Here is a 26,357-nt window from a genome sequence, read left to right as displayed (position 1 = left end):
GCTGACGTCACCAGGGAGCATCAAGCCCAGCGCCGCAGTCGGTCCTGAGATGAATGCACAATATTTAAATGTAACCTAGCCGGTTCTCTCACTCCACCCCGTGGGCTCTTCATGCCTACACAGACCTGCACAAGAGACTCACTGTGCCACTACTTGGTAGTTTTGAATATAATAATATAGTTTAACATAATTTGACACAGGCCTGAAATAAGCACAGATAATTTAAAACATGTTAAAAGGCCAAGCCACGTGGCTTCCATAATCATTCATTTCATATTATCTTCATGTCTTTTGTAACACTTTTAAATGCAGGCTTTTTAATAACATTAAAGCCTTTCATTAAACTGAGATGTCAATGCGGTGAGGGCAAACACCAGGGAAGCTTAATGCATCACCTTTCCTGGTATGTGTGTGTGTGGAGAGGAAGGGGGGGGGATAGGTTATGTGTGTGTGTGTTACTGGCACTTTTGGAGTCATTCATTAAGGACTAGGTGGAAACCACCTTGAGCGAGCACACTAATGAATGGCAGTAGGGTGCACCTCAATCACTAAAGTAGACTCACTACATGAAGGCACTTTGTCTTTCAGCACTACGGACAGCGCCACTCAAATTGGTACTTTGCCACCCGACAGGGGGCGGCGTCGTCCCATTCCACTCAGCTAAAAAAACATCTAACATCAGCGTGTTTTTAAAAAAAAATATAATATATGCATGTCCATACATATATAAATTGTAATATCAACTGACTTTGAAGACTGTTCGTGGTTAAACAGCTCCCATTTCGCGTGAACTTTGAGTTAAAATATTAGGAGGGCGAAAGAGAGAAAGGGGGTGGGGGTGAGGTAAATATCGTGGATGCGCCCCTCGTTGCATCTATACAGCATAGAATGCCTTGAAGGTAACCAAGGTGGAAAAAGTTGCTTTAAAACGCCCTTCGCTGGGAGGCGGTTTTGTTTCAAATTTTGTTGGTTATTAGCCACCAGGGAGCATCCCCACTCCCCCTCGCTTCCGTGGCGATCGTGTGGCGGCGGCGGCTGCGGCGGCGGCGGACAGAGCAGCAGTGTGGATGTGAGGCTTGGACTGATGTCTCTGCCTAATATTAGGAATTTAAAGTGTCTCTCGCCGGTCATGTGCCAGTGTAAGGTCATCTGCAGCAACCGGACCCTGTCGCTCATGTTCGGATGCAAGGTAAGGAGAATGCATGCGGTGCTGGACGCTGGCTGCACCAACGCCCGTCGTCAGGTCATTTCAACGGGGGAAGATTCCGTGGAACGTGGCCGCTTAAGGACCCGATTTTTCTCAGCCACGCCGGTTAGCTTGCACGTGAATGCTTACAGCCGAGCCGGGATTAAATCCTGCACGTAGCAATTGAAGCTTCACTAGTTTGTTTCCCGCAATGAATGAAATCACTATCTCCACAGTAGGCCAGGTTCTTCAGGGCTATTCATGCTGACTGGTCCACATTTAGGTTTGCATCATAGCAGAGAGGGGATTGGCACTGCCTGATTTTTGACCTTGGGAAATGCACTTTCTCAAGCCCAGAGACGTCCATATCTTTCTTCACCAGGGAAAAGCACATGAGTGGCTTTATCTCCCCCATTGGAATCAGATAACCGGAACACTGCTCCTCTTTTCTCATATGGCCCAAGGAGGAATGTCAAGCAGGCAGCTGCTTTATATCTGCAACAATGGATAACAGCTTATTAGGTTTTAGTTGTGCATTTCTAGTTTGAACTTTGACTCAGGGATAAACCGGAGATGATGCCTCTTTTTGGTCATAAATTGCTCCCATCTCTCCCTTGTGATTGTAGGGATGTGCTTGCAGAACTTTATGTAGTCCATGTGTCAGTTTTTGTTGTTGTTTTGTGTTCATTTATTTTCTCACCAAAAAATCGCGTCAAAAAAATCTAATTCGCAATAAGTTAAGGCAAATAAAGTATAACATAAACCAGACTCCAAATTTTTGAAAACATGCTACAGAAAATAAATGTGCTCAAAGCTATTATTCTAAATACTTATCAGTTGAGCATTAATTTGCACCTGGACAACTGTTTTTGAACTGATTCAGCGCAAAAGCATTACTTAGTGGCTACTTTTATTGCTATTACCTGATTTTACTACAAAATCCTCAAATTCACCAGCATACATCATGATTTATTTGGTAAACCTAATGCAAATACATGTATTCTATCTTTAAAATATATTGTATGAACACTAGCAAGCTGCTTTATATCACAAGAGGCAAACCTAATCCACTGAAGTACGTTTCCTTAAAATTGGACAAAAAAAGACATTTTCACATCCTCTGCAAACACTAAACATACTGTACATTTATATAAGGTCTTTGGCAAGAGGATACCACCTACTCACATCTAATATAGTGACCATTAAGTGCTTTTACTGACAAACCAACACAGTTGCAGTACCAAAGAAACAGTAATGACTTTGTGACTCTTTCCTCTTGTTTATGCCTCCTTTCTGGAAAACATGATCCTCCCGGTGATTGAAGTTGCCTTTCCAGCTCTCATTAGCAAAGAGTGACACAAAAATCTCTAAAGAAACACTTGCTTTGTTGTGTGAGCAAAATGGCAATAAAAACAATCAAATACAATTAAATTGCAGTTGCCGTGAACAATAGTTCACGGTGTCGCTTTGATCTGATCTTGGAACACAGCGGATATGAAAAGTCTACAATTGTAATTGAAAAATAGTACCTCTCTGATTTTGTATTCCTCGGACCACAGAAATTGAATGAAGAGTTTTTTTGGGGAGGGGGGAGAAACATGTGATCAACTCACAAGATTTACATTTGTGGGCCACACAAAATAATGTAGTAGCTGGGATCTGCCCCTTGCCTCTTGAGTTTGACACGTGTGTCCTAAAGCAATAGCAATATCAGACAAAACAAAACATGAACCACACAAGTTTAAAAAAATATAAGAAATGAACAAACTTCATTGTTTAATATACAACACACTGAGTGGTACTTAAGTTGTTCATATATATTTGAACTATATATATATATATATTGTTATTGGCTCTACCTTAGCCAAAAAAGGGGAGAACATAAATCAACATTATTGCAACCATAATTTGGTACAATTGACTTTCCTCTTCTATTCTGTTAGCTTGGTGCGGATCAGCACAAAATCCCTGAAAAAGATCTTTATTTCCAAGGTGATTAAATGTTTCTTACATAACAATTGCTGTTGGAGGGAGACTCTCAGTCAACTTGTATTCAAGATCTTAATTAAAAGGGTCTTTCATGGTCTGAAAGCATTCACAAGTGCTCTAATGGGCTCTCTTATGCTTAATGCTCATTGATGGCTGCACAAGGTTTAATGAAGACCGACCATATCGCTGAAGTGTGTCTTTAAAGATGCATTGCTCTCGAAGAAGGCAAAAGATCGAGTTTAGACGCGGTATTAATGCATATAACGATTTGAAAGTCAGGTCATTGTTCTGTCTTCTCCAGATCCAGATCAATGATCACCTGACTCCCATGATCGATTTGGATATAGCTTTCCTTGAAGATAGGCAAAGAGTGACTTGATGTCTTACACACAATGAGACAACCATGTGACAGGAAGATTTAAATGCCCACTATCACATGTTTTCAGAAACTAAAGTTCTCAAAGATTCAAAAAATACACAATCAAGACTCATAGAGACCCCAAAAATGATCAAATTATTCAACAAAAATAATGCAAAGGTTTGCCTCTTAATAGTTGAAACCGATGGCGACCGATGGAAGACATATTTACCATTTTTTCAGATCCAACATTGGAATTTCTTGAGGAAAAAAAACAACAAAGCTGACAATCACAGCAATGAAACTAAATGGATGAAAAAGCCCGCCTTTGTTTACATCATGTCTGGTTCCTGGCCAACAGCAAAATGGGATTAAATGGTTTGCGCCTTTTCAGTTGATTTTTACAAAGAAAAGGACCACAGGTTGTGGCTCAGTGAAGTCCAATCTATCAATTCAGTAAAGTAGCCCCTGGGGGGGATAGTGTGACTTTAAATATCACTGCCATGCTATAGAGTTGCAGATTTACAGATTCATATGGATCTAACCTCTGTGAGCCTTTCTCTTCATTCAAATGAGCACTGATGGCACTATGACAGCTACAGATTCAGCAAGAGGGATGAGTGGTAGCACATATTTATTAATGCAGTCTGTATCTAAGCCTAAGCCAAGCAGGGTCACCTCTACCTTCTGAGCTTGTTCTTTCTAGATCATCAGCTCTCAAATGCTATTGTATAACTATGATACATTTGCAGTAGCACTTGGAAGTCATTGATGAATTATGTAAAATTTTTTTTTTCATTTTCTGAACCGCTTTATCCTCATTTATCTATTTTAGTTTCAAAACACACCTGGTTCTTTTTAGCCCTTTAACCTCGGTTGCAGTATTTTAAGGCTTATTCAAAAGAGATTGGAGAATTAACACCGGCTGCCGCTGGTTTTGATAATCGTCCATTCCGTAGTAATCACTCGTGGCCAGACGCTCCCAGTTGGACATCTATCACCGTCACTTGCACAAAAAGACGATCATTCGTTGGCAGCACTTCCGGTTTAAACGAACGGGATATTATAAGCCATCAATGGTCGCCAATGAACTAAAAAAAAGTACAATCTATTATTTAATTCGAAAAAAAGACCACAACTACGCCAACGCACTACTTAAACCAATGTATGCCTCACATTTCTGTGTGGTTTTACAGCAGCCTCCGTACATCCATGTGAATTCACTTTGAATTTTAATTTTCTAAGTGATTATCTATTAAGCTGCATTCTCTCTGATGCTTAAAGTGAACCCCTGACTTCCACGTGTTTGTGCATAGGCAGCCAATAAGAGACATGCATCTTATTAAAGCGCAGCGTGCTGACAGGGAATAATCGGCTGGCTGCATCAAAGAACTGCTTCTCATCATGTGACCTCTGGACTTGCATGGAAGTGCATGTTTGTTTACAGTGAAACCATTAAGCAAAACACAGTTTTAACTTTCACATGCTTGGGAGGTTAAGATTGCTTACATGAGTAAAATAAACTGTCTATTCAGCATAACACCAGCGTGGGCCTTATTCTGTAGGGATTGCCTTCAAAAAGTAATAAACTACTACGCTTGCCGTGTAAATGCCGGAACCGCGATACTGTTGTCCCTTGCGTAATGTAGCCAAACGATGTCTTATCATCATTTGCGTCATCAGCATCGTCGCCATTGTCGGCCATCTTGAGAGTAGAACTATTCAAGTCAAATACTGTTTAATTCAATGGAGCATGTATTTTGAAATCAGTTTAGATTCTGCAAGCTAAATTCAGTTTACAACTGATTTTTCAAACAGTGATGCAGTCATTTTGCTGCATATTTAAAATAATTGTTTTCAGATTTCAACATTCCAGGTTGGCCCTTCTGTAAGGAGTTTAGATGTTCTCCCCGGGCATGTGTGGGTTTTCTCCGGGTACTCCGGTTTCCTCCCACATTTCAAAGAACATGCATGGTAGCACTCAAAATTGTCACTAGGTATGTGCGTGGGCGAGAATGGTTGTCTGTCTCCTCATACCCTCATAAGTGGTTCTGAAAATGAATGAACGAATGAAATTTATACTTCCAACCCGAATAGCCACATTAATATGATTTACTATTAACTAAACCATATGGAAATAGATCAAGAATTCGGTAAGTTAAGAATAACTTATTGGAGTAAATCATTCACCTTTTATTTTTAAATAATAGTCCTTTGATTAGTTAGATCTTTGTACCTTTTGAGATATATGACTTAATCTTCGCCTGTTTTGCTGGTTCCTCTGTTCCTTCATTTTCGGTCAGATATTTTAATGTGATGGATTTTTGTGGATCCCATCAATGTTGCAGATGAATCAGCCTGCAAAAATGAGATGCAGAGCCTCATGATTGCAAGAAAACAAATTACTAAATGGAAATTTATTAGGATGAGGGCACAACAAGAGGAACTGCCATTTTAAAATGGGGTGCAAGAAAACTTGTTTTCTTTTCGTATTATGTATTTTTCATGATTCCCTCTCCACCTCATTGTTGTAATGCAAAACCCCGGCATCTGAGTAGGCTGTATTGGGAATACAGTACATATTTTTAGAATCTTGAGCTGTGTTTCTGAAAGTATACTTTACAGGTAATATGATTTTTAGTCAATAATCCAAATACTGTACTTTTTGGGTAGAGTGAGTAATGATAGAGATTGTGTTATGATAATGACTGTATTCTTAACTTTTGTCCTATTATAATTTGGTAATTCATTCTTAGAGATAATGGATTTGGAAGTGGTTTCAGCGTATGTAATAGTGTTATTTTCTGCATCCTCTGGTTGGACCGAGAGGATATTGTGCGTGCCGCCATGATTTCAAGCAGTATACATTATATTGCGACAATATAAGATTGTCTGGCAGAGTTTGAAGTATTTCGGCCCAGGCTAAATGCAAAATGTGTTGTTGTACCACACAGCTACGGCAGGACTATCACTTGTCAAAGCTGAAGCACCTTGGAGAATAGTCTGAAGGTAGTATTGGCAGTAGATGAGTTGATCGCCAGTCCTCGTGAGACACTGTACCAACAAAAATCATAATGAAATATTACTGGCTGGCAAGGTATCGGCTGGCAAATGAAAGTGCCATCATACTGGCTTTCTAGTCTTAAAAGCGTACTTAAACTGAACTGAGGAAGCAGTATTTTGTGATATTAATGAACTGTAGTAGAAATGACAAAATAGAAGAGTGCTATTGCATTCTTTCCTATATGTGATTGTGTGATTTTTTTTACCCATTCTGATCATTTCTTTAACAAATAAAAATGGAATGATTTCAAGTTGCCCTCACATCCTTGGCCCTTGTATAAAAAACATTCCTGACATGAATGTTGGGATTTGAAATGCTATTTGTAAAAACTATTGTTCACAACAATGTATACCGAAAAAATAGCAATTACTACAGTTGTATATAAATCTCACATTTGTTATCTCTTTAACAGTGGTAATTTGTTCACAGGAGGGAATCTAGCTCTTTTATCATAATATAAATGTCACATTTTTATATAGAGCACTCCCCAGCCAAGCCCCCCCTCCCAATGTATACGTAGACCGTTTTGCAAATTCACTTGAATTGCAATTTCATACTTCCAGTAGCAGTTTAGAATGATATATTTTTGAAAGGATACCCTGTGGATATCGTGCCATAAAAATGGAGCGCAGAGCATTAAATACTCTGTAATGCTTAAATGAGGGAAATCTCACAGTTCTTTTAACACTTGCGCTCTGATAGTTCTTGGACAAAATTACTTGGCTGAGAGGGCAAGGTTGAATTTCCTCACTTCACCTAATGCGGCGTCATCTAAAAGCTGAAGATCACGCCTTGAATTGCAAACCGACATGATGGAAGATAACATTTGGCATTTGCTCTACATGAAGCTCGCTCATGGAACCATTAAAGCAGCGAATTATCCAGCCACTTGGCATTGGATTATTATCTCAATACATGCAAATGCCAGCTGTGAAGACTCCCTATATTGACCTTTACAACTGATTATTTTAAAAGCACCTTTTTCTTCACTCTGGTAATATACTGATTCAATTAAGCTCAGTAGACCTAAATATATATTATTGCTGGGGTAATTTAAGGGTCTGTCTGTGATATTCTGATTGCTGCAAACTGTAATTATCTCACGGCTTGTATAGACCGAAACCATGGGAAGCCGTTTCTGCCCATGAAGTTCAATTACAGTAATAATTAAACCTTATTATTCTTTTTTCCATGTCGCAGATTTATATGCTCGAGTCATGTGAGTCAATGTGTGTGCACAAGTGAAAGATAACAAGAGGCTGTTTAAACTGCATCCAACATTTCTGCTTTAAGATTCCAACGTGATTGAGAGTTTAAAGTACGTAGTCATTTAATTTCTCAGTCTTTGGCGGTCGTAAAGGGGCGTTTTAAATGTTACTTGTTTGTCAATGGTGCACAAAGCAGAGAATCAATACTAAGCAAACCTCAAGCTCCTGCCTAAGGTGCATTAAACAGAGAAAATGAGCCTCAACTGACACATCCCCCACTAGTGGGACAGAAGGCAACATGGCAGCGTGATGGTTGTTCATGCAGGAAAGGGACAGGCAAAGCAAAGCACTTCAGGCGATTTCTTGCTCTGTACTTGAATTGCTTTATTTATATTTATAATCAAATCCATTTACTGATGTTTAATGGGTATTGTTCCAATCAAAAGAAGCTGGTGAGAACTCATAAGGACACTAAAATATATGTCAAGCTAATAAAAAAAATCTGCCTTGAATTACAACACCACCAACAAATTATTTTCTGTGCATTTCTGTGTTTTTTATTTATTTATTTTGCTTCAATGTGTCAATTGTCATTTCTAAGGATTGCTTGCTTTTCCCTCATTTTCTGTCCCCCCCTTCCCTTGCTTGCTGTCTCAGTGAAATGTGATCCAGGACCGATGCTGGCACCCCCCAACTGTGGCACTGCAATCTCTATTCTGCTCTGGTTGCTAGGCAGCCTGCCTTGTCGGAGACGGGCCTCGGTCATGTATCTCCCTCTCCGTGTGCCTCCCCCCCCCAAAAAAGAAGAGAGTACGTTAGCCATCAGATCAGATTCTGACGGCGCCTTCCAATTTAACCGGAAGGGTCCGCATCATTCATTTGGAGCGCATTGAGCAAATTGTGTGCAGGAGGCGAGCATTTGTGTTTCCAAACACGAATGCCAACCAAGAAGACAACTGTGGCGACTCTCCACTATGACAGTGCCCACCTTTTGACACACGTGATGGAAAATGCTGCGTACAGACATTCTGTTATCGCACCTCGGAATAAACCTACCGCGTATGGGGAACGTGGTGGGCTGCTGGCTGGCTGCCCGTGTGTGGGCTAACAGCAGGGGGTAGTGGGGGTAAGGTTATGGGGAAGAACATGCATGATCTTCACTGAAGTGCTGTATGAGTCATTGCGCCGTATGCTCCATATGATAACTTCATTTTGTACTTGGAGACAACACATACATTACGTTTGAGAAATTAGATTTTAAAAACAAACATTTTCATCTCTAAATGTGGGATCCTGGAGCTGGACTTTCACCCTAAAACGAAATTTGCTAGTGGACTGGTGGTAGTGAGTAACGTTTTAGTGGATTTTGAAGTTATTTGCCTATTTTGTATTAATGGTCCCTTTCAAAGTTTTCACTAATTAGTAGATTACTTATGTTCACCTCACAGTTCTGAGATCGAGGGTTTGATCCCTGGAGTGTTCTGACCTTCCTATGTGGAGTTGGCATGTTCTGCTTGGGATTGCGTGGGTTTTTCTCTGGGTACACCGGTTTCTTACCAGATCCCCATAGCCTGCATGTTAGGCTGGTTGAACACCTTAAATTGTCCTTAGCTATGAGTGTGAGCATTTATGATTGGTTTGTCTCATTGTGCCCTGCGATTGGCTGGCAACCATTTCAGGGTGTCCCCTGCCTACTGCCTAAAGATGACTGAATGAATATTTATATTAGGTCTCATATGGTATATACTTATTTGAAAGTGTGTTAAAAATGATTCATAAAATGATGCATGAATGTATTTGTGTTTTGCCAGGAGGTTTGCTACACATGCATTCATTTTCAAAAGCATCAATCTTGTTTGGAAAAAAGTAAACATGGTGATCTTCTTTGTCCTCGATGACATTGGATGATCATTGTTCCATATCTAGAAAAAGCAATGGACGTTCTAACAATTTTAACTGGAAGGGCATGGCGGAGATCGATTGGATGTCTGTTGCTGTCATTGACTGCCACTGTGTTAACTGAGGGACACTTTTTTCCTTGTGTCTGCAGAAGTACAGGTACCAGGATGAAGAGACGCCCCCTTTGGAGCACAGTCCAGCACACCTGGCTCCAGGGAAAAGTGCTGAAATGCTTCACATGAGCGACAAAAACCTCGCCGCCATGGAGGCAATACACGGCTACACGCCGCACACGCATATCTCTCCTGTCAAGGTGAGGACATCGCACATCGTCTGATGGCCGTTGTTGATCAATAGCTAAAACTACTCTGATCCTTCACCATTTTGCAGCTTCAGAATCTGTGGCTTCAGTATGTTGCCTTTTTTTAATAGTATTACAAAAAAGTTCATAAAAATGCCAAAATACACGTCGTTGCCTCCTAAATATTGACGTTCCTTGAAATGCTGAAGGCATAGCACGCCTTTGCGACTTAAATGAATCTACACTGGTGTTCTTTTGTACATAATTCACATGGTAGGAACCATGCTAATGTTAATGGGTTCCATCGTGCGGTTGAGAAGGAGACACACGGGAACTGAACGCTCTTCTTCTCTGGAGATACATGCAGATTATGGCGATCTGTATAGTGCGAATACATAAAAATAAATGTTTCCTCGTGTGGACTAAGACACTCCGAGCCCGAGCAATAAAAAACTGAACCAGTATTATGAGGGATTTGCGCCGTAGATATGGTCGTGAAGCTCGCGTGATGATAGGACGTCAACCTCTGCATGGGGCCTCTCAGAAGGAGACTCCACCAGTAGATTGATAACAACATGGTCGGAGCCATTGGATCTGACAATCGTCTTTAGAGTGTCAAGACAACAACAACAATATTTACCCAAGAAAAGAAACAGCGGTCGCCATGTTCCTTGTGCGCCGAAAACCTCTCGCAGATAAAAGCTCCTCCTGAAACGTTCCCCTACGGCACATTCTGAAGATTCCATCGATAATCCAATGCAACGCAAATCTGATAAAGAGGACTTGGACTAAAGTTCCCAATAACCTTTTCTAAAAAATATTTAAATAAAGCGGAGGAACTAATTTCATCATGAGTACAGTACTTAAAGTATTTACGATATTTTCTAGAATATGTTTAGATATTAATACAGTACAGTTTTCATTTGCCTATAACTGTAATATTTAATAAATACACTTCTTGATAATTGTACTATTGTACTTGTATTTTTGTATAGGCGCGAAAACAGCATGGTATGTAGTAATAATAGGGGTGATCCTATTTCGTGTTTTTTTTTTATTATCGTGGCCATGTCTGGTCTACATTATCCATGATATTCAAGGGGTTACTATATTATAACTGCTCATTGCAGCCAAAAGTCAGCATTTGTAGACTGTAGATTGTGCAGCGTAGATATGACCAGATCATGACATGAGCTCCAACATTTTGCAGCACACTTCGAATGCGTTAGGCTAGAATGACTGTACCGTGTCATAATTGCGTAAAAGCCGCAACCCAATGCGTAGTTTCACTTTGCGTCAGGATGAATAAGGGTTTAGGGCTATTTGATATGGCAGCTTAACAACATTATAATCGAAGAGTGAGTCAACCTGAGGTGGAGTCGGGAAATACTAGATTCATTTATTCTAATAGTTTGCAAGCTGGAAGGCCGTAAAAGCTGTAACAACAAACACTTTATAGCGTAACGTTTTGCGCCTGTGAACTTACTAAGTAGTCATTTGGTGAGTTCTATTAAACTGGAGTATTGTATTTAGTACTTATAAATCACTGATATGCTTTTTAAAAGAAAGTGAAAATCAACTATGCAAAAGTTTAACCAATCAAGTTCGCATTTCAAACCGCCTCGTGTAGGTTCACTTACCTGACTTCGGTTCCGACAGGCGCGGGCTCGATACCCGCTGGTGGCGGTACGATTGGGAGGGATGGTCGTTTGTCTCTTTGTGTGCCCTACGACTGACTGGCGACCAGTCTAGGGTGTATTCTACCTTTCGCCCGACGACAGCTGGGTTAGGCTCCAGCAACCCCCGCAACCCTTTTAAGGATGGGCGGTTTGGAAGATGAATGAATGTATGAATGAAGTTCGCATTTCATATTAATAAAGCATCTGGCGTTACTGAAACATCAAATGTGATGCCTTTTTTTAACAGTACTGCACTGTATGATTTCACAATTTTACTCACTTTCAAAATCATATTAAAATGTGACTGGAAGATTTATTCAAGAATTCGAGATGCTCCCTCTGCAGACACTGAAGGGGTGTGTGATATTATTCAAACACACTGACAAGTCTTGAAATTCAAACACATCTGGACACCATAGCAAGCTGGCATCAACGGAAACATGATCACTGTCACTTTACTTGCAGCGTATATACAACACTAAATGCAAGCAAGTGTAAACTTTGATGCCCACTTAAAATTGATCCATTTCACGTGACCACTTGTGTTGTTGAACAAATTGACTGGCTTTTAACCGTGCATCTGTCTGCAGGAAGGGTTTATCTTCTGTATATGTATCTCTTGGGACTGCGAGGTCATGGAGAAGCAGATAGTGTTTGTCCATTATTGTGATTATTTAATGAGAAGAGAGACTCAGCTCCAGTTATTTAAATCAGGTCTCGCTCAGTTTGATCTGTAGCGGTCTTGGAGCTTTGTCCTACGGGGTGCCATGAGGTATTTGGGGAAAGCTGTCAAACTGGCTGACCTGAAAAAAAGCCCATTGGAACGTGAGGTGCCATAACAGCACGGAATAGCTCATTATTGGACGGATTACATCAGACTACAGTAGCCTATCGTTTAAATATTATTTTAATGAGCATCGGATGTGTGCGTCAGCCCCGATTAAGTGCGAACAGTGAGTGGTCGTACTGCAGAATTGGTTAAAATGTTTTCTAACACAGTGGAAATTTGAACGCCTTGAAGTGTTAAATCTGGTTGGACGTGAAATTTTAACGCTTAATCAATAAATTAGAGCTCTGCGCATCATCTTATGTTTACTTTAGACTCTCTTCTCACCAAACAGCGCCTTCTTTACGCCTGTAAACCAGGCCCCCTGGAGACCCTGGGTCCGGCCACACACACCTAAGCTCCACCCCTGATGACCATATAGTTGCCACACATTTCCAAATATTTTCATCAAGTTTTCAATGTTAGCTATCTAAACATGGGAGAAATAGAACAGCTGTCTTGAAAAATTCAGTAATTCAGCTTACTCCACTTAGACCTGAATAAATATGTATGAATAGAAATGGGAAAAATCCAATAGCTTGTTTTTACCTTTATGTTATTTATTTGGAGTTTTTTTAAAACTTTTATTATTAGAAAGAAATCCATCCTTATTCACTAGTTCCGAAATCTTTAAGTAAGAAACTCCCTTTGCTGTGCTTCTTGATGGTTTGATTAATTTCCATTATCTGAAGAAAGTTTGTGTTCCACCTCCAAGATGTGAAATCAGTAATTATCCCGAGATGAGAGGTGCACCATTTTCAACAGGAACATAGGGAGAGGACGTGCTTCTTTCCCAAGAATCTTCCATTACCTGATAATCAAAGTCTATTTATCCTTTTTTTTTTACTTTGTGGTGTGTGGCAAAGCATTACATGAGTCATTCAATGCCCCCAAAGGTGCGTGGTAGCACAAATGGATTTCTTCTCTCTGCATGTGTGAGTCCACTTGGGAAATGCTGTTGTTTTATACTGGACTTCAGTAAGAACAACTTTGCTATATACCTTTTAGACCACATGTGTCAAAGTGGCGGCCCGGGGGGCCAAATCTGGCCCGCCGCATCATTTTGTGCGGCCCGGGAAAGTAAATCATGAGTGCCGACTTTCTGTTTTAGGATCAAATTAAAATGAAGAGTACAGATGTATATTAAATTTCCTGATTTTCCCCCTTTTAAATCAATAATTGTAATTTTTTAATCCATTTTTGCTGAGTTTTTAGTTCAAAAATCATTTTGTAAAATCTAAAAATATATTTAAAAAAAGCTAAAATAAACATTGTTTTAGATCTATAAAAAACTGAATATTCAGGGCTTTTAATCCAGTTCTTTTATTCCATTTATTAAAAAAAATCTAAATATTATATCTAAAATGGTCCCACGTGAAATCAAGTTGACGTTAAAGCGGCCCGAGTCTGACACCCTTGTTTTAGACCATCATTTTCCAATTTTTATTGAGCCAAGGTATCACTTTCCTAATACAAAAACTGTCATCTCAAAGAAATATTTATCACATAAACTATATATACAATACTGAAATTATTGTCTGGTTCCAAAATACATTCCCACAGCTCCTCTCATGGTCAGTATCATGGTTGGTAATCGCTACTTCATACAGTGTAGCGGCAGAAATGCCATATCAGATATCAAATAGAATGCATGGCAAAATGATAAACTAAAATAGAAAGATAAATTTATGAAAGAGGTATTCTATTTGTGTGTGGTCAGCAGGAAGCAATAACAGAGCCCAAAGAAAAGGAAGTCGACAATTTTGAGAAGCCAGCAAAAAAGTTGTTGATTTAGGATTTGGGCTTTTAATGGAAACTATAGGTAGTAAATAATTTAGCACTGCCTCCTGCACTAAACCTTAACACTCAAACTGAGATTTAGAGGACACCATTTCATTGTTGTAATTGTAGTTCCAATGATGATATTGCATTAATGAATATACCCACATACAGCATTATTAACCATCTACTGTCCATGCTATTGTTATTGTACTCTTTTACAAGTTATAGTAAATCAAATATACAGTCACATCAGCCTAAAACAATTTCAACTTGTTGTGTTGCATTTATTACAATCTATTAAAACTGTATTTTTTGCAGCGCACTAATGAGACACTTAACGACACATATCAAACAATGGCTTAAAATTGATTAACACTATAAATTCTTTACATGCGTATGTGGCCATCTGCTCCTAGTTGATGTGAATATACTCTTTAATTTTAGCTATAGACAAATTAGGTATGGGATTTGTTACGGGTGGCCCGGCGGCTGAGTTGTTAGCAACTCGGCCTCGTAGTTCTGGGGTCCTCGGTTCAAATCCAGGTTGGTCCACCTGTGTGGAGGTTGCATGTTCTCCCCCGGGCCTGCGTGGGTTTTCTCCGGGTACTCCGGTTTCCTCCCACATTTTAAAAACATGCATGGTAGGCTTGCTGGAAATTCTAAATTGCCCCTAAATATGAGTGGTTTTGTTACAGAAGTCATTTATTCATTGATTTTACGAACCGCTTAGTTCTAGGGTTGCGGGGGGGAAATGAGTGGCCAGCAATGTTCCCTCTAATTTTTTGTTTGTCTGGGCAGAAAGACAACCTCCCTGAGCACACTGAGTACCAGTGTGAGCAACATCATCATTGCTCGCTATGGGCACACACCAGTATCACACCTGCCATAAGCAGGTGCATGTCAAACACACATAAATGATTTAGTAATAATAAAATGTAATGATTAATATATATGAATGGGTGGCCCGGCGGATGAGGGCCATCATGGGGGGGGGGGGGGGGGGGGGGGGTTGTATTTAATAAAAAAATTAAAAAAAAAAAAAAAAAAAAAAATTTGATTTTATTTTGTGCGCTCCATATGATTTGCTGTGCGCGGAGAAGACGAGAGTAGTGCGCAATTGCGCATGTGCGCAGCTTAGAGGGAACATTGGTGGCCAGCCAATCGCAGGGCACAAGAATACAGACAACCATTCACTCTCACACTCGTACCTAGAGGCAATTTAGAGTGTTCAACCAGCCTACCATGCATATTTTTGGGCTGTGGGAGGAAACCGGAGTGCCTGGAGAAAACCCACACAAGCCCAGGAAGAACATACAAACTCGACACAGTGATGACCTACCTGGGATCAAGCACGTTTTCAGCAATTAACTTCATAAGTACAGTGTCATCAGAAAATAGTTTCTTAATTCACTTCACAAGGATTTAATATGGTTTAACTTTTGCTTTGAATGCTTTACTTTGGTCAAATGCCAGAAAAAAGAAAATAATAAAAATCTATTTTTTATTTTCTTAACTTGAAATGTGCAGTCTAACCCAGTCAAACAATAATATTTCGTGATTATAACTTTTATCAATATTTGTAGAGGCTCATCTGGGCTATTGTATCAGCTCTGGTGACCTGCTTTCCAACATTTTCTGCTGAGAGCTCAATGCGACATGAAGTTGTCAGCATCCGCTCTGATAAATTAAAACATAAAACAAGTCTTTGTTCTCCCCCCCTGGGCCCGCCCGCGTGTCCTGCACAATTACCCTCTCTCGTTTGTTGTTTTGCAGCCAGTGTTGATGTCTACAGGACATACTCCAATGTACACCTCTGCCGTTTCTACACTGGTAAGCGCACTAACCTGTGCCCGTATGGAAAGCTTGAAAGTTATCATCATCATTCAGCATCGCTCGTATACCCATTTCCTGCCATTTTCCTTGGTCCGGTCTTGCAGATTAAAATGAGATAATCATCCATCATTCCAAGCCATTTATCTCTCCCAAGAATGAGGTCATCTTTTTTGCTGTTTCTGTCACGGCACCCAACCTCACTAATTCATTCATTCATTCATTCATTCAAGTTCCTATCGTCAGTGTTTGACCGTCCAAATTGGTGTTAGTGACCTTGAATCATCTTTGTCATAATCAAAGAGGTGGCATTAAACTCTGTGGCGTCACTTTTTGCCGACTAAAAAGTCCTGCATTTCAAGGCTGAAATAAACAACACAGAGCATTATGCATTTTAAATGAATGTTATGTATTTCACACATGCTTACTTTTATTTATCTCACAAATCGTTTGGCGAAGAAGGCATTGCCTCAGTGATGCATTGCAGTATGTGCGTGGGCACCATTGCAGCTGGTGTAGTACTCATGTGGTCGTGTCCGTGTGTAGGTGGTCTCGTCACTCTCTCGCTTTATGGCATTAATGGCGCGGGGCTCGCTAGCTAGATTTACAGGTAGGAGGCTCTCTGTGAACCTTGCAAAACATTAGCTCATTAAATAAGAGGAAATCTCTGCCCGGTGTGTGTAATCCGGAAAACATCTGCTTTCTCTTCACAATATACTTTTAGTCGCATTGCCGATGGTCAGTGTTCAATTTTTGACTACAAATTACGTTCGTACGCTGGCGACGTAACCCAGATTTCCGTGTAAGTCGGATTTTACTCTTAAACTCGAAATGTACCTCAAAATAGTATAAAAAGTCAAATACATTCAAATAATAAAAATAACCATTACCATTATATATCGATGAATGGGATCTGTCATTATGTGCAGCTTTGTGTAGGCAAACTTTACTATTCCACTAACTAATTTGCCACCTAATAAGACAGAAGATCCGCTGATACGTGGCAGAAAATGTATATAATTTAATTTGTATTCAAAAACTGGTAGTGGGACTTTAATGGCAAATACAACTGATTTGTATTCTAACAGTGATTAACAATTTTCGAATAGAGATGTAAAGGTTTCAAGATTGGGTGACTTTATTTTATTTTTAAATTATAACCGTGGGCAAGTTATACAATGCATTTACCGTAATACTTGGATAATGTGGGTGTGCTGATTTTAGGGTCTTGCCCTGCCCTGTCATACCCTAATCTTTCCTGTCCACTTTCTTGATGCTTCTTTTTAGGGGGTAAAGGCACACCAAATATAAGTGTGTAAGCGTTTGGTCGACCGGACGTTTGGTCCCCGGACGTTTGGTCGACCGGACGTTTGGTCGACCGGACGTTTGGTAGAACGGACGTTTGGTCGCCGGGTTGTTACTGTTGAAACCAGCTCTCAAAATTATAATCATGAGAGAGAGAGTGAGTTTAATATCTAAATATTACTAAACTCTGTCATAATTTAACAGCGAGCGAACCCGGCGACCAAACGTCCGTTCCAACAAACGTCCATTCGACCAAACGTCCGATCTACCAAACGTCCGATCTACCAAACGTCCGTTCTACCAAACGTCCGTTCTACCAAACCTCCGGTCGACCAAACGTCCGGGGACCAAACGTCTTTCGACGTAATGTCCGTCACGCCTTATAGGTGTGTTTGAAATACATCTTTAAGTCTTGGTATCTATAGCCTTTCCCCAAGAGATCATGATTGTAACATGCTTTCTGCTCTGCCCTTTTGTCAGGCCTGTATCTGCTGCCTACCTTCATTTCCTCCTCTTCCTTACTTTTCTTTAATAAATGTTTAAAGATGTCCCTGCAGTTTCAGTGTAATTACTGTGCTGCAGCAGTCCAGGTCTGCTGGGAAGGGAAGGGTGTAACTATGCATGCAAAAGGAGGAGGTGAGAGCTTCTTATGCTGTATGAATGACAGAAGACAGCTAGTGAGGGAAAGGTGACATAATTGAAAGGATAAAACTGAGCTTTCTTTAACAAAATGAGAATGTCAGATGACAGCCTGTCCTTCTGCATATCCTTACAAAAGCACGATCAATGGTTTTATCAACTGTATGTGAATGTAGCACTTCTGAAAGAGAGTGAACATAAACAAATACGATGAATTCAATTTTTTTATTTTTTATTTTGTCAAAGGATTTATGTCCCACTATCAACTCAGGGGGTACTTTAAATAATAAATAAATAAAGCAAAAAAAGTGCAAAACTGTTTTTAATCCCTTTTCGCTGTTTGCCAGTCACTTACTGGAAGTGATGTAAGAAATGCCAGGCTTTTAGTTTTGCTGCTGTGGCAATCAGTGTTTTAGTTGCCCTTTCCAAGAAATTCAATCGTTTTTATCGGAATAATTCTCAACATTTTACCTTAGACTGCTTCAAGTGTTAAAAATGATTTAAAATTGACATGGGAGCCAAAAAACAAGGCTTTAGCCTGCATCCCCAAAAGTGCACCAGTAAAGAAACCCTGTTTTTAATTTTTTTTTATTTGTACTTTTTCGATTCCTACGTATGTTTGTTGAGTTTACCATTAAAATTTACCATTCAGTAGGGTCCCAAGAGCCTTAGATGATTCCGTGTCGGGCACTCTCTTTCTGTCAACTCCACCGTGTTATGATGATTCTGCCTCCAGTTTAAATTTATATTGTAAACTCTCAGCGGAATCATGTTCTTCGGGACTTACTTCTGAATCTGGCCCACTTTCAATTTTGTATTCCGACTCATTGCATGATAAATACGAGTCTCAACTATTGTTTTCCATTGAATCATCAGCCCTTCTTTCAGTCCATTTCGACTATGCAGAGGCAAACTGTTACATACATTATTTTCATTGTACAATTTAAAAAGTTATGGAACTGAGTGATTGTCGATTATCTATGTGTAATGCTTTCTAATAAGAGTCTATCATTTAATTTGTGTTGAAAAACTGATAGTGGGACTTTAATAGCAATTTCAACTGATTTTAGATCTCCCGCTATTGTTCCTGACTCTGTGACAAAGTAGCACTACCAGAACTGCTTGTGATGCTATGGCCGATTTCAGTTCCTTGTCCTTCCAAGTTCAACCCCAGCGTAATTGCGCCCCCTCATGCATCAGCATTGGGAGAATTATATAGAAAGACAGCCAAGTAATTGGCATCAAAAATTCCCTGCTTGCTTCCCTTTGCCTCAGTGCCACAGGAGGGAGGGGTAAAGTACAATATAGCAGCAGAAAACATGAACTGCATTTTTCATCGCGCACAGACCAGCAGCAGAACGGCGGTGCTTTCAAAGCCCGCTGATACGGATGATGGAGGGCGTCAGGGATTATTTCCCCTTTTTTAAATTTATTTTTTCTTACTATGGATGGGTGACTTCTTAAGACAGGACGACTAAGTCGGATAATTCAGAGTTATATTAGGCAGGCGGAATTTGTGATGCTCAAGCTGTTGTTTTGGCGGATGGAGATGAGGTCTATACACTTGTGAGACAACAAGGAAGACTAATTGGGCCATGCTCATTATTGAGATGCATTTTCTGTCTAGTACTCTGTAGTACATGTAGTATGCTGTGGATAAGCCGAAATACTGTATGAGTTTTTATTTAATGATCGTGATGAGGATTGACAACAAACACATTTATGGGACGTAGGTAGGGTTTTCTTTCCTAACTAAAACACGCTCAAGACCTCAGCACTGAGACACAATGTTCATTACACTGGGGTATGCTAAAAAGATAGGCTCCCAGTTCCTCGGCAATGTCCAGAAATCCAAGAAACGACCACTTCGTTCCTGGGTAGGTTTCCTTCTTCTCTGATGCAGTGCAATGTTGCTTTATTGTTTATCTTAATTTTCCGTAATAAACTCTAAACTTCCGCTAAAATTAAGGTAGTCATGATTTTGACACCCTAGTGGGGTCTATTTGGAGTGTAGGGTTTATCTGATGAACTAGAAAAGGAACAAGGGGGCAAGTTGTCTCATAAAGTGGAGGTCACCATTGAAGAGAATGCAGTTTTTTTTTATTATCACCATGTCTACCTATGAAATCATAATCAGTGTGAATTAGTGACTCAACCTCTAGTTATGTAAATGTACATTTCTGTCTTCGTCATAGTTCAACAAACAAGGAGGTGGTGGCCATCTGCCTTTGGAGTAATAATGGCTGGCACCTTTGTTAGCACTCCAGACAGGATTTAATAGGAAGCCAATAAGTGGAAATTTTTCTTAATTTTACATTCAAATAAACATTTATACAAGTGATCTTGGCCATCATTTAAATCCGCATACATATTTTATCATATTGTGTAAAAACATGACCTAACTGGCCCAATGCAACAAGAACACATTATTAAAGCTCCCAACGCATGCACACTTCTCATTATACTATCTCAACATGAGACACACTCTGCGGTACTATATTCTTACTCATTTTGGCTCCACTAGGAAAATACATCCCTTCTTACTATACAGCGTAAAAAAAACCTTTTCTCCTTCCCATGATGCCTGTATGCTTAATTGCTGTAGTAATTTATGGGGTATTTAAAAGGAAAACATTAAACTTGTTGACTGTTTAATGAGCCTTCCAACTGTGAGGTGTGCAGTTATGTGTTAACTCACCTCTCGGGTGCATCATTTGAGTTTTACAAATTGAGGTGGGGTTTAACTCGCGTTAGGTGACTGATTGATTGTCGGGTTATTTCGGAAAAGTACAGAAAATATATTTCTGCGCACAAATAAATCATAATGTAACCCCAAAAATTTCTGGCTTTTATATTGGGTTAGACTTCTCTGCTGGCTATTATCATGTGTTCTGCCTGGAGAATAGATAACGATGTATTTGATGTAATGTTCAAGAGCACTCGGCCCACTGGACAGAGCTACACATCAATGTGTAAGGCGCACAGGGGCTGTTTGAATGGTCGAGTGAGCATTATGTGGAGGCTGTAGGACATTTTGTATTTATCGTTCGTATGGAGCTATTATGAGTTGCCTGATTAGATGCATCAATCGTCAACTTGAGGATGAAGTAATCGTCAAGGTAATGATTTTGGATTGTGTTTCATCTGCATTTTTCTGCTCCTTCTGATATGCAAATGCATAGCTGTGAAAAATCACCTTAATCAAAATTTGCGCCAGGCCCACTATGCTCACCATCCAAGTCGTTAAGCACTCTAACTCGAATATTTTCCAGCACTGTGTTCATCAATCAATAGAAGATATGATGCAGGGAACGAGCAAAGCAATCACAAAATCGAAAATGAGTGAGAGGAGGCTGGAAGCGCCTGCTATGAAACCAAAATGCATTTTCAAGTGCTTGTAAGGGCATTACAACCAAAATTGAACACAAGTACAGTATTAAAAAATAAGTTAGAATGCCCAAACGGAAGACACAGACGCTAATGATAGTGACCTGTTTTTGCCTGTATTATCGCCATAGGAACTAATGTTTGCGGATGCTTTTGCGGTCATTTTTTCTGCCTCTTAATCATTGTTGTGCATTTCAGAGTACTCACGTCAGTGAAGGTCATGAAGCTGATTCGATGCTTTTTAAATACAAGACATTTTTCACATATTACTAACCACGTTGGCAGACAATGGCAGAAAATTGCACATGCTCGCCAGAATGTTCGGGTTTTAGCATTTATATTCATGTCCTCTGCTTACACAGTTCAAGTAGGAATGTGTATCCTGGAGGACAGTATGACATAAGGAAGTTAATGGAGAAAAAAACACTGATTCAGCTTCTTTTACACTTTTTTTTGTCAACCTGTTTAATTTGTTAACTGTACTGGTCAATTAAACCAAGCATGTTCCACCACACATGCTGTTGGTAGAAAGTGAATAGCCACTTTCAGAATCAATAATGCATGCTGTACAATCATTTAAAATAGCTGAACCAAGTTAAGACACTGGTTTAGAGTAGAGGCGAGAGTGGATTGCATGAATTATTTCTGGCGACTGTCATGAAAACATCATCGCAAATGCCGTTGCTCGTTATCCTTTAGCAACAGAGGTGGTTTAAATATTCTCCATTATATTTGCTTGTGTAGCTTTATGAGAAATATGTATTTCTAAGAGTAATTTCACCACTCCATAGATTTTACTTTTACTTGAATAGAAGAAACACTTACTCCTTTACTTTAAGATACATTCATTCATTGCATTTTTTCAGTACATTTGCTGACTTGTCTTTGAGTTCATCACGTTTTATTATATAATGTACATATTTTTCTCTGTCTCTCTCTATTTTCCCCTCCCCCCAGGGAAATAGTCCCCCTGTGGTGGTGAACACGGATACACTAGATGGATCGCCATATGTAAGAAACATGTATAATCTCATACATTTGAAAAAAAACGAAAAATGTCCTCACTGCTTCCTTTGTGTGGGTGTTCCCGATAGTTTTGATCATTTCTACCAATTTTGACTTAAAATAGTTTAATGTGCCTGAATAAATATCAGGTTTCAAAGTGAATGTGAATAGAATATTCCTGGTCCACGCCACACACAAAAAAGATAAGAGATGTTGAAACTGGATGAATGGAATACTGATTTTATGTATTTATTTATAGCAAAATAGTGCTATCGAGCGAGGCTTTCCACACGGAATTTTATTTTATAGCACACCAGTTGTTTTTCTAGGTCAGACATCATGTCCTTAAATTCCATCTTCCACAGGGAGGTTCATAATTGCCAAGCTAATACTGATGAGTTGGTATGCTATTCATCCAGAAGATAAATTGGACCAAAAGAACAATGTGGCTATTCATCAAGCAGGTACCTTCCTGGGCCAATAGTAGTAGTGTTTCAAAACCTTGGTAAATTTAGCAAGTTGAAGCATCAGTTTCTTCCTCACAGATGACTGAAGTGTATTTTAGTTGTTATTGTTATGACTAATTGTATTACTTCTTTTGTATGTTATTCTCACTTGAAAACCAATCAATGCCTGATTATAATTGCAGGTGAATGGAACAGAAGGGGAAATTGAATATGAGGAAATCACACTGGAAAGAGTAAGTCTTCTAATTACCAGTAAATCCTTGACATTTCTTATACCCAGTGGCAAATTGGTCGATTCTTTTTTTTCTTTTGTTCATTGTATTTATTGACGGTGGCTCGGCGGATGAGGGGTTAGTGCGTTGGTCTCACAGCTCTGGGGTCCTGGGTTTGAATCCACATCCTATGTGGAGTTTGCATGTTCCCTACGGGGCTGCGTGGGTTTTCTCTGGGTACTCCAGATTCCTCACACAAACAAAAACATGCATGGTAGGCTTGGTTGGACACTCTAAATTGCCTCTAGGTATGAGTGTGAGCGTGAATGGTTCTCTGTCTTCTCGTGCCCTGATTGGCTGATCACCAATTCAGGGTGTCCTCCACTTCGTGCCAGAAGAAAGCTGGAATAGGCTCCAGCACACCCCGCAACCCTTGTAAGAATAAGCAGTCCAGAAAATGAATGAATGAATTATTTATTGACACTCAATTACTGAAAGACAAGTTTGGTTCATATTTAGTAGTCTACTACGACTTGTCTACAAGAGCACCTTCCCTGAGGGCACACTCAAAGGCCCTCTGATTTTCTGAATTATTCACCATGTTTGCACGTGTAATTTTTTACTGTAGGGGAACTCAGGCCTGGGTTTCAGCATAGCAGGAGGAACTGACAATCCCCATGTGGGTGACGACCCGAGCATCTTCATCACCAAAATTATACCTGGAGGAGCAGCGGCTCAGGATGGACGCCTCAGGTAGCACTTGAACTTTAGCAATCAACATGCGGACGATGCATAAATGCATGTAAGACACGACATAAGAAAAAAATACGAGGTGGCTGGTTTATATGTAAATTTATTTTATATTTTTTAATGCTGTATGCAGTTTTTTTTATATAGCTTTTTGAGGCTTCTGTTATATTTCTGTCTAATACAATCATATAAAAGACTACAACCTTCCAAAGCACTTCTTCGATTCCAAGATGAGAACTTTGAAAGCTCTCAATTTTCCAGAATTGTGTGTTTAACACCCCTCATTTCCCTTAAGAAACATGTCCCCAACATTATGCCGCCCTCAGCAACTTTCCAAAAATTGAGCACAATGTAATTGCCATGGCCATGAAATCGATGTCAAGCACATGCAAATAGAATAGCGATAAGTAAAGTACTTTCCACTCTTTGCCGAAAGAACGATAACATTCTAAAAGAGACAATGAAATAAAAATGTCAAACACAGCCTTGAAGTGAAAATAAGGACCACATTGATGACAATTCTCATCATTAAACTAACCCTTTCTATTTGGATATAAAGGCATTTTGTTCGTCTTTGTTGAACTGGATGGTCAAGTTATAAGAATAGCTATTATTTAATTATATTTTACTATTTATATTATTTTTCTCAAGCACACCATTTCTGTTCCCTTCTCTCTTCCCTTGGGTAGTGTGAATGACTGCATCCTCTTTGTGAATGATGTTGACGTGAGAGAGGTGACACACAGCCAGGCTGTGGAGGCCCTAAAGGAAGCAGGTGCTATCGTCCGGCTCTACGTTCTTCGTCGGAAACTGGCGGCAGAGAAGATCACAGAGCTTAAACTTATCAAAGGGCCTAAAGGTATTTAAAAATGAGGATAGAAGTTGCCTTTTGTGAGTTTAAGACCCTGTTTTTAATGTACTTTTCGGATTTAGAATCTCTATGAAGTATTTACAGATACTATTCTGGTTGGATCTCCTTTTCTCAGGCCTAGGTTTCAGCATTGCCGGAGGAGTGGGAAACCAGCACATACCCGGAGATAACAGCATATATGTTACTAAAATTATAGAGGGCGGAGCGGCACATAAAGATGGACGCCTGCAGATCGGGGATAAGATTTTAGCGGTTAGTGACTCTTTTCAAAATCTTAATTCGATTCAAATGGAGTCGGTGTAAGGATCTTTCTATGTCACCATTGTATCCAAGTAACCACATCGAAATATGCTCAAAATGTTTACATAATTGTCTGACACAAAGAATGGGAGTTGAAATTACAATGGGAGTTGGAATTTCCATTGCCTGCATTTACAGTTCATTCATTTTCTGAACCACTTTATCCTCACTAGGGGGGTGCTGGAGCCTATCCCAGCTGACTTCGGGCCAGAGGCAGGGGATACCCTGTATCGGTGGCCAGCCAATCGCAGGGCACAAGCAGACAGACGACCATTCGCACTCACACCCAAACCTAGGGGCAATTTTGAGTGTCCAATCAGCCTACCATGCATATTTTCGGGATGTGGGAGGAAACCGGACTACCTGGAGAAAACCCACGCAGGCCCAGAGACAACATGCAAACTCCAAACAGGTGGACCAACCTGAATTTGAACCCAGGACACCAGAACTGTGAGGCTGACGTGCTAACCACTCAAGCCGCCTGGCTGCCTCCATTACATTCATAACTATGCTACTAAATGAGTGGGACGTGCTCCATGTAGAACGTTTAGGTCAGATCTTTACTGCCTCCTTCTGGAGAACCAATCAAGTAGCAACTGAAGCATACTTTTATAGTCACCACTACCAGTATGGATGGAGAGAAATTCTTTATACTATGTGACTTCTGAGTTGGCCTTTGTGGAGTGGGAAATTGAATTGAATTCATTTGTAGGGGTGATCTGATGTCATTATAACCTCCTGACTACCAGTAGTTCAAATTTGTCCTCCATAGAGGACATTTGTAAACCTCAATATCTCCCACCCAGTGCATCCAATCGCATTAACTCATTTTTTTTTGCTCTATAGGGGATATTCAGAGCTTTCTAATGATACCAAATTTCTTTTGCAGTATTGCAATTACTTCACTTAGATTGGGAAATTTCAAAATAAATGTGATTGGTCAACATTTTGTTTTCTGGTAGTCAGGAGGATATGTTGAGAGGCCTCGTCTCTATTGCCATATTGATTTCAGTGACCCGTTTATGGTGAACAACCAGGTAAACAACGTGTGTCTGGAAGATGTCATGCACGAAGATGCGGTGGGGGCGCTGAAGAACACAGCCGAGGTGGTGTACCTCAGGGTGGCCAAGCCCAACAACCTGTTTCTGACCAACTCCTACAATCCTCCAGATCTCACCAACAGTAAGACAACCTAAAAACATGTTTGAACACATTGAAATTAAACAACTTGCATAAATCGTGACAAGCCAGCTCCGATATTAAAACACGCGAGCATTTAGTGAATACTTTTCCAAGATT

At 39.9% G+C, this 26,357-nt stretch overlaps 1 protein-coding gene across 2 annotated transcripts in view; it reads left to right on the top strand.

Moving 5' to 3' along the window:
* The first annotated feature begins 642 nt into the window (after positions 1-642).
* Positions 643-26,357, top strand: part of dlg4a (discs, large homolog 4a (Drosophila)) — a 32,804-nt gene continuing 7,089 nt past the window's right edge. Inside the window, exons 1-9 of one of the 2 annotated variants that reach the window (XM_077592157.1) lie at positions 643-1,189; positions 9,856-10,017; positions 16,066-16,122; positions 22,411-22,464; positions 23,108-23,158; positions 23,766-23,890; positions 24,577-24,746; positions 24,874-25,010; positions 26,096-26,240. In XM_077592157.1, the coding sequence (XP_077448283.1) occupies positions 857-1,189; positions 9,856-10,017; positions 16,066-16,122; positions 22,411-22,464; positions 23,108-23,158; positions 23,766-23,890; positions 24,577-24,746; positions 24,874-25,010; positions 26,096-26,240 (1,234 nt within the window). In that variant the 5' untranslated portion in view covers positions 643-856. The remainder of the gene's footprint in view (positions 1,190-9,855; positions 10,018-16,065; positions 16,123-22,410; positions 22,465-23,107; positions 23,159-23,765; positions 23,891-24,576; positions 24,747-24,873; positions 25,011-26,095; positions 26,241-26,357) is intronic. The other variant, XM_077592158.1, reaches the window with a different exon arrangement.

This window comes from Stigmatopora argus, chromosome 22 (assembly GCF_051989625.1).
Source record: "Stigmatopora argus isolate UIUO_Sarg chromosome 22, RoL_Sarg_1.0, whole genome shotgun sequence".
NCBI lineage: Eukaryota > Metazoa > Chordata > Actinopteri > Syngnathiformes > Syngnathidae > Stigmatopora > Stigmatopora argus.
The sequence above is the reverse complement of the archived record's forward strand: the minus strand, read 5'-3'. Positions and strand labels throughout refer to the sequence as shown.